The 9,938-nt window shown below is 38.0% G+C and overlaps 1 protein-coding gene across 3 annotated transcripts in view; it reads left to right on the top strand.

Annotated features, from left to right (window-relative positions):
• The window catches only part of GRID2 (glutamate ionotropic receptor delta type subunit 2), a 1,427,475-nt gene extending 1,417,865 nt beyond the window's left edge, over positions 1-9,610 (top strand). The window contains exons 16-17 of one of the 3 annotated variants that reach the window (XM_082461678.1): positions 1,223-1,280; positions 7,189-7,236. In XM_082461678.1, coding sequence (XP_082317804.1) covers positions 1,223-1,243 — 21 coding nt within the window. In that variant the 3' untranslated portion in view covers positions 1,244-1,280; positions 7,189-7,236. The other 2 variants (XM_082461676.1, XM_082461677.1) reach the window with 2 other exon arrangements.
• The last annotated feature ends 328 nt before the right edge of the window (positions 9,611-9,938 follow it).

Consider the following 9,938-nt stretch of genomic DNA (forward strand, 5'->3'; position numbering starts at 1 on the left):
AAGATTTCTAGCACCATTAAAATATATGATATGACAATCGGTGTGATGTGTCACAGCCATGATCCTGTGTCAACAGGGAAGCCCTGTGTGCTGTTCCTTCAAAACCTGTGGCTTTCCCTGACCTTTATAAACAGGTTGAGAACTTCATACGCTCCTTTGCATGCAGCCACTGCCATAAAGCTGGAAAGTGTTGCAATGTCCAATATGCATCTGTGTATCTTATCAAATTTAGGATCAAATAATTTGGAAGCATCCAGTTTCTAGAAATGCTATGTAACATTAAGGAAAGAAGCAGGATTAGTATATGCTGCATCAGAAAGATAAAAATCCTTGTTTTGTACTCTTCTATGTGTATTTGTATTGTATTAAATATTTGGTTTTGGTTTAAATAAAAGTCCTGTTAAACTTTCCTGGTAGCATTTAAAAGAGTATCGTGAATCCCCAGTCTTTCCCATTGTCAAAAATTTTTTTCTTCCGTTATTCACAGATATTTGTACAAATATTCATAAGTAGTAACACGGATACATGTGGAAAAAATTCAAGAGACATTGTAGTTATAAAAGTTATTTTATAACATTCCCAATTTGTTAAAATTATCGTCCCATATTATTGTTAAAAATGTGTATTTTACTAATATTTGAATAACTGAATCATTTTTAGAAATCATTTTCTCTCTTTCTTTTAAGCTGTGGATATAGAGACCAAAGTTAAAAGAAATTGTGGCAATTAGCTGGTTGATTTTTCTAAGCATTAAATATGTTGGAAAATGCTGGATGAATTCAGTGATACCACTATTTTCCCAGGAGTCAATAGGTAATGTCATTAGCACAAACACATAAATAGTGCTCAAAACATTTACTAAACCCAATCTAATTTAATTGAAAACAATCAACGTTTGCTGGTCAGATTTTTCCTAGATCTATTATTCAGTTAGTAGCATTCTATTTTTCAGTAGGCCTAGAATGAATTCATTTATACAGAAGTAAACAATATACCTAATTAATATAGATTGGTTTTCTAAATCAATAAAGCAATAAATTACCAAGTTTATAGTTAAGTTTGCTTTTCCAACTGTTTTGGTTTTAAAAATAAAAGGCTTCTTTTAGACACTTGGGTAAAAATTGAATTTATTATTTGAACATCTTAAAGTGATAAGTTTGTGTATGGGTAAACTTAAACTGCACTGTTTTTCCTTATTTTCTGTTTTTTTTTTAATTTTCAGTTCCAAGTTCTAATTCAGTGACACAGTCCTGAAAGATTTGCCACATAAAGTATAATATGTGAGTAAACAGAGCTATTTTAAATAAAACATAACACTATTTTATTAAATATTTTTAATTTATGAAAATGGAAATACTGATATGGGATATAAAATAATTAACTCCTTCTATCTAGACTTTCTATTACTAATATAGATGGTGCTTTCTAACAGCGATTTTACAATACTTATAACAGCATTTCTTTCAACTTCATAAACAAATAAATAGAGAGTTAAAGCACTGCACTTTCTCACATCATTTTTAATAGGACCATGTGCCATGGAAAATCTCAGATACATAGATGCTATAACAGCAGTGAAACAAAATAAACTAATTTATAATTACAAGGGGAATTTGGTTAAACTAACAAATATGCAGATGCTTATAGACATATCTCAGGTTAAATTACTCTCATGGGCTCAATCCAGGTTAAAAAATCTCACCAAACGCCTACTTAGCAATTAAATTTTCTCGTCTGTGTCCCTTTAAAATCATATCTGTAGGTTGTATTGCGTGTTTGCCCTCCTGTTATGTGTGTTGACGCTTTTTTTTGGAGAGAGAAAGCCCAGCTTCTGAGCCGGAATCTTTCTGGCTATTACACAGTGGCCGTTTCAGACCTGTGTGCTTATGTTTCCGATTCCTGGGAAGTTCTCTTTGCCACAGGGCGTGCCCTGAAACACATCAAAAGAACCAAGTTCTACAAAAGAAAAAAGAAACTCAAGTAGGCTTGAACATACAAAGAGAGGGAGAAAGAGATGAGAAAGGGGCCAGGCAGAGTGTTGAATACAAAATGAGTTCAACCAACCCCAGGAGCTCTTCATCACTTACATTTATCTTATTCCGGGAGAGGGGCGTCAAAACCGGCCCTGACATAAACCACCCACTGCCATTGACTTTGACTCTGTGTGTGTGTGTGTGTGTGTGTGTGTGTGTGTGTGTGTGTGTGTGTGATGTGTATTGTACATAAAAAGGAACAGATTACATGAGGAGTCACTGTTACCTCACACGAGTAAAAAAAATTAAAGAAAGAAAACCACTTAAAAACACAAATTACCAAAGTCCCAAGGAAATAAATTTAGCATGGTTTTCACTTAACTAATCTATAATGTTTATATGGAAATCTTCTAATTGTGCACTGCTTTAACATCTTCGCTGCAGTATTTACACTGTACCTTCTGTCCTTTTATCATAAAGCGTGTGAGATTTTCCATTTCTACTTAGAATATTTTGCACATGTTTAATATCTCAGGGTTAAAACTCTTGGTTAAATCTCTGCAACAAGATAGTTTCTGTATGATAAATAAAAAAACAATTAAAATGTAAATGGTCCAAAAAAGGGAAGGAATAAGAGAAATATTTTCTGAGTCTATACTGCTTCCATCTTTGAAATTAATGCCCCTAAATTCTGACTCTTGGTGTTTTTTAAAAGTATTTCCTATTGATAAATCTTTCCAACAAATTTTACTGTCCCGCTGGAATCGTGATCTTGAATGTCTGCACAAATTTTCTATAGATAGAAAGTGTAATGTCAGGTCTGACTGCCCTTTAGTCCTGCAATGGAATGGCCTTTAAATTTTGCTGGTTCGGAGGTAAGTAAATTAACCGTGAATGGGAAGAGATAAACTTGAAAAAAAGAAAGAGAGAGAGAAAGTGCTGTCAAAAAGACTTTTTTTATTAGCAAGATTTAGAAACATTACATAAGGGACACCTCTAGGACTTCAGTTCAAGTTTTTGTTATCAAGAATGACTATCATAAATAGTAAGCTCAAGACTTTTGATACATAAGAAGTCACAATCTAATGTGCTGATATTGGTTTCCTAACATAAATCAATTGAATAGTAGTGTGTATCTACCAATATTATGATATTTATTTTATTTTGTGCTTACCTGAGACTTTCTGATTTCTGCTTTACTGGGTTTGTATTACTTGAATGGCTCTAGATTACTTGTACACTGTCATTATAGTATAATAAGTATCCTGTGTTGCTTTTGTTAATCGGCATTCAATAGAAAAACTAAACTTTTTTTAAAAAGATATTTGCAAAGGTCATAAGCACATGTAGGTGAGTGTGTCAGGTTTTCTTAGTAGACGATGCCAAGCATGGCTCCGATGGCCTCGCTTAAACAAAGAGTTTCAGCCAGCCAGCAGTCTGGAACGAAAAGGTAGAATCCCTGTGCCTTGTGTACACTTGGCGGAATATGCCGCCAGACCTACAGTTATCTCTTCAACTCATTCATAGACTCTTTCTCTGTTTCAGCTTTCTTCCATTTTCTTAAGCAAATAAAATCATTCAAAATTTCAAACAATTCAGAGTTTGGGGCAATCGTGTACTACTCTGATATACCAGTAATATCAAAATAAAATTACATGATTCCTCTCTCATTTCTACAATGAATTATGCAGAAAGACTGTCTTGAGAGAGAGCTCGCGCAAGAGAGAGAAACACAGAAGTGATAAAAAAAAAATCAAATAGGAGTTACAATTCTGAATGTTAATAGCCCTGGTCCAATTTTTTTTCTGTCTTTAAAATCAGCCCCTTCTCAAAAATACCACTCAAATTTACCATTTGATTTTACACGGTTGGAGTTTGTTTACGCATACCTTGTTTGTGATTAGCATTTAAACCACTGCAAAGTGTAAATGCAACAATGGAACAAGAAGACAGAAGACTTTCCTAAAGATTAAAAACAAAAACAACATAGAACTCTACACCCAGCACATCATATCCAGTCCCCAGGTGTTGTGTGTGATGTTTTCTAGGCGAACAGTTACTAGAGCCTCAGTGCGGTGGTCAAAGTGAAAAGGGAGAAAAGCACCTCACAGCCTCTGTGTGGCCCTCAGAATCCTGCAGGTCAAATAATTCACTCTGACCACAGGCATTACAAGCCGGAAGCTCAGGCTTGTCCACCATGATGCCCCTGGATGTTACGGTGTTCTTAGGAGGCAGCGGCTTGTCTTTGGGTCACAAGTGCAGGCCAGCGTCTTAGGAGTGCCCTCACCAGGCATTTCCTGGCTTCCTAAGATGTCCTGTCTTCACAGGGGGAAGTCCTCCTCCACATGACGGATGGGGCTACAGTTCAAACAGTACATTAATAGGCCATTTGAAAAGCTGATTGTTTATTAAACCAAGGTCCAAGCTGTTGGAAATACAATGTTAGTCTTTTCCTATGATATATTTCATGATCCTCTCAAAATTCAGATATCTAAAACCCATCTCTTTCCTTCTAATGTTTTTATCTGTCAAAGGAACAAACATCTATCTCATCTCCAGAGGAGACTAAGGCTAAGAACACAAACTCTGAGGTGGGATGGACCTCATTCCTGTCCCGACTCTGCTACTTACTAACAGTGTAACTTTGAATGAATTTCTGAACCTGTCTAGTCTACTTTCTTATCAGTAAAACGGAGATGATTATAATTCTTATCTCATAGAACTGTTGTAGGGAACAAATGAGACAATTAGATACTAAACCCAAGTGTCTGGTATAACCTATAATAATTAATCAATAAATTTTAGTTATTAAAATACTTAAAGAATCGTCTTTCACTCATGCTTCTTGATCTTCCCTATCAGCCAGCTTCAGAGACCCACCCACTTGGCATTTGTGCCTTTTTCCCTTACATTCTTAGGGCCTTGGTTCTAAACCTTGTAACTAGATTGCTTTAGCAATAATTTCAATTGATTCTCTGATCCATTTTTACTTCAGTCCACCCTGGATATCACTGACAGTTTGATTTCTCATAAATAATGCTTTCTGTCCACCGCTGTTAAAAATCTTTATTGATTCCCTCTTTCCTACTCCTCTGCCTGGTTTTCAAGAGTCTACACATTCTAATTCTATTCATCATTCCCTGATGCAACATCTGGTTTTGTATAGACAATTTTCTGCCATATAATATTTTCATTGATTCCCTCACATAGTCAAAAAACATTTATTGAGGGCTTACCATGGACCAGATGCTAGGGATACAAGGGTGCTGCTTTCCAAAGATATGCAAATAAATAAAATATTCACCCTGTCATCAGTTAGATTATCACAGAATATAGACAGTTAAGCAACTCATAATAATATACCAGGTAAGAACTTTAAAAAGGTATAGGAGAAAATTTTTTTAAAATTATACTGCTATATAACATTCTGTCCTTGAGTGGGAAGGCCTCAAGATATGTTAGAATTCAATGATTACAGTGTAACAAAGTATTGTTTGCCACACTACTTCATGCTTCTAGGAGTCATAGGGCCCTCAAAGTTTGTGTATTTTTGCCCTTAAGTAAAATTGCCCTCAACCTGTCAAAATTCTAGCTCTCCCCACAAAACCAGTCTCATCTCCTCTAAGATTTCTTCCTTCATTATTCCAGTATTTGATGTGCCTCTCTAGAACTACTATATATATTAGTCCACATTATTTAACTTATTGCTTGGTTATATGGACTTTCCTGGTGTTTGATATTGTTTTGTGTATGATAGACTCATCTCCCTAACCAGATTCTGAGCCTACTAAAGGCAGAATTCATGCTTTAAACAAGTGCATTTCCTATTTTCCAAAGAACCCAGCTTAATTCTAAGACAAGTATAGTAACAAATAATTAGTAATTGGCTAATTGATTTATTTTTGATGGGGAAAATGTATATTTTAAAAATAAGTATTTTTGTACATTACTTGCTAGTCCAGTATTCACTAAACTTTGTTCTATGTAGCACCAGTTCTACAAAATGCTAATATTGCTAAATTCCTAAATATTACTTAAAAACTTAACTCCACGTAGAAATGTTGGGGACGTACTGAGTTAAACATAGTTGAATAAGATTATTTACTACAAGACTTCCTAGAGTCTTTAAAATTTGTATAATTTAAGTCTTCAAAAGAGGTAGATATTATGCCGTGTTCCCCAAATCTTCTTAATGACAAAACCCATTTCTTGGAATTAGTGTTCACAGAGCTCACTTTGGGAAATGTCTTCTAAAGTCTTTGGAGCTGATTTCTATTTTTAGCTCAGTCAGACCATTTGCATTGCTGAAATAACTGGTTATTTAATTCCATTAACTGGTAAGTGCTAACAACCCACTAATAATTTTTAGAAACACTTACTCTTCTCTAAGTTCCATAGCATTAGCAAAGATTTTGACAAAAAAATCTGGGCTCAAATTCTAGCAAGAACATAGAGGAAGGATCACGCTGGTCCCTCTGAAGCTGGCCAGAGCTAAGCTTCCCAGTTTGTGCCTAGGTTCAAGACTATTGCTGTTGATCTAAAGTTTTATGATTCTGTTATTTAATGGCTAAATTATGAGGTCTACTCCTTGGGTTTCAAGAAAGAAGGACTTTCCTTGTTTAAGAGCATATATTTAAATGGGTGGCTTCAAAATGCATTTAACAACATCGAATTTGATTGGAGGTTACAACTTTACTAGGATTTATATATTTATTATTTATTAATAGTGTTTTAAAGCTTATGCATGGTATGAAACTATAATTAAAAGTCAAGATCAGAGATTCAAGATCTAAGGAGACAGGCAGGCTCCAGGGTATTGCATGTAAAAGTATATCAAGACCAAGTTTGGTAGAAAGCTCTACTGGCTCTCCATTTGAGGGCGATGCTGACTTTATTTTCAGGTGAAGATATCCAAGGCCTTGTCTAGTGTAAGCTACCAGTGTATCCTAATCCAGATCTGAGTGAACTTCAAGGCCCTCCCTGAAACAGAGTCTACTGAACGAGCAGGCAGTATGCTATGCTTTCTTTTGGCTGCCTGGGGTCCAGAAAGCTTATGAAGTCCTACGAGGTTTGCAATGGCTGTCATGCTCCGCTTTGTTTACAATGGACCTTTAAAGTGGAGCCAATGCCTTATAAGTAGTAGTAGGACAATGGAAAGCCGTATCTTATCTGAAATCAACCTTGATGTGACCTTACGCTTTATTTTCCCCCGCAGGCTTCATCCCTGCAGAATGAAACTACAACATCTGAAAGAAGGAATGCTTGGCCATTAAGGCCATGTTTGAAACTTGGCGCCAGTACCTGGAGAAGCCAGGCGTCCAGTCATGGGCTGCACCAATCCTCACAACTGGGAGGACCTCTGGGCGACCCATAACCTCTAGCAGCACCAGGGCTGCTGATCTCCTTCCCACCTATTGATTTCAGGACCCACTTGATCCTGAGTGCCCAAAACTGGTGAGCGGATGTATTATACCCTAAGTTAAAAATTCTTACTCAAGGAAGTTGAACTCACCAGGTTGTGACACCCACAAATTTTTTCTGTAATCCACTCATAGAAGAGCAACAACGTGACTACTGCTTTCAGCCACAGGTCGTGGGTCTAGAGCAGCCGGCCCGTTCCTCTTGGAGAGATGCGTCTATGCGGCGGGCTTCTTGCCTGTGTGTCGTGGTCAGCCGCGCTCACACTGACGCCCAGGTCTGGACCACAGAAGATTTGTCCTCCAGCTTCTTCAAGGTTCAACACAGTCTGAACTGTGGGTCTTGGGACTTCTGATGGCCAAGTGTCAAGAAGACAGGCGTGGAGGACCGAGGAGAATGTGCCTTGGCAGAACTGAACCAGAAGAAGACTGAGGCCTCTCCCAACTTTTATTGAACCACTGGTGACTGTGATGAATGATCTTCGGAGAATTTTATCGCAGAGCTCTCTCCATATTACTAAAACAATGTTACCTTCGTATTTACCACAATGAACCACCTTTCTCCATGACAAGAGACATTGCCTTTACCCCCAGTGGCCATCAAAAACCTACATTCTGCATGGACCCCTGACTAATGTAGAGCTACCAGTTTGAATCCACATCTAGTAAATTTGTCATCACTTGGAGATCACTTGGATCGTGAAATTACACCCTGGAATAGCAGTGCCTGTGTGTACTACCCACCGTCAAAGTAACTGAGTTTTCCCTATTCCCAGTTCCACATTCATCTATTATACCTCTTCCAGGCAAATCAATCTCTTACAAGTAAAGTACAGAAGCATCCCATGAAACATCTCAATCCTCGGTGAATTCAAATAATTTTTATTGAGGATCTATTATGTGCCCAGAACTGTATTAAATTCTGATTATACACTGATGAATATATTACAGTGCTTGCCCCTAAGAAGTTTACATTCTAATGGGGAAGTCAAACAATTAAACAGGATGATGAGTGTTACAGCAGTGGGATCATGGCCACGAGAATCCCCTCATCTCTGATCTTTGACTACCCAGGAAGCTCCTAGTTGTCCAGGTTACTCAGGTGATCTCCTAATATGCCAAAGCAACCCGCAAGATTCAAGCCCATAAGCAGCAGTCCCCGGGGGAACCCCTGCAAGTGGTGATTGTATGGATTCTGTTTACTAATGTATTATTTCTAAACCACCTGACTTTTAAACAAGTTAGGTGCCCACTTACTAAGCGCCTTCCCCATTATGTCATCAGACTGGTAGCCCTCAGGTTGTAGCTGCTCGCAGGTGGAATCAAGCTGTGAATTTGGAAGATGTGGCTTTGAGTTTGGGTTCTGGCACTTATCATGACTGTGGGCAAATCACTTAAGCTCTCTAGTCTTTGGTGTCTTTCTTTGCAAAATAAAATTGACAGCGTTATATACTATACCTACCTCACAGGGTTGTTGTGAGACTCAAGTGAAAATGTATGTGAAAGCACTTTGTAACTTTGTTATTTCTAATCACCCCATTTTCCATGGGTTCTTCCTCCTCCCTTCCAAATACAGTATTATAATTTACCAGAAGGAGGTATTCTTGCCACCTTCATGCAAGTGAATGGTACAAAGAAGATGAAGTACGTGCCCTCCTGGATATCTGGATTCAGTATAAGAATTCTGATGCCTCACAAGATGACAAGGGTATAATCCAGAGGACCAAAGCCAGGACCCTATTGCCATATAGACATTCCACCATTAACACACCACTAGACCTGGACACAAGTCAGCCCTCTTGATGGAAGGCTTTCCCCAGGGCTATTGTAGAGAACCCCCTCTTGGCCCCAGAGAACTAGCCAGACAGCAATGATTCAGGGAGTCACCTGGGCTTTGGCTACCAAAGGAATCACCAGCCACTCCAGTGGAGCGCATGCCTCCTAAGATAGAGTGAGAAGACTTGGTTATAAGGAGACACTGACCCAGATGAGCAAAACACAAGCCACCCCCTGACTGCCTGATTTATTATAGTTGGGCTGGCAAGAAAAAATTCTAGACATTCGTTTATAGCAAAGATTTGGTAACACATTCCTTCTTCAAGCACACTTTATCCCTCAGGCCAACCTGGCTCTTATCTCTCTGATTTTGACTTGTCTACTCCTTGTCTGTGTAACAGACCTGTGATAAACTGTGTTCCTGGCTAACAAGTCTCATATCACACACACCACACACACACACACACACACACACACACACACAGAAGGAGGTATGTTTTCTATCCTACACACATGGCCAAGCCTTAGTCTAGCCTTCCAGTTCTGGTGATTCAAAATGGATTTTGGATTGGCTGATCTAATTTGAGTCCAGTCTCACTGGAACAGTCTATCCCAGGTTGAAATACTGACTCTATTTTGGTCCTGAGAAGAAGTTTAAATGGAGTACCTATGGAGCCATTGATACTCAACAATCCTCTAAGGGAAAAAAATGATTTTGTCTTTCTACATAGCTTCTATACCAGCTTCTCCAAAACTAAGAACATAGTAGCAT

This window comes from Balaenoptera physalus (genome assembly GCF_965194825.1).
Source record: "Balaenoptera physalus genome assembly, chromosome: 5".
Classification (NCBI taxonomy): domain Eukaryota; kingdom Metazoa; phylum Chordata; class Mammalia; order Artiodactyla; family Balaenopteridae; genus Balaenoptera; species Balaenoptera physalus.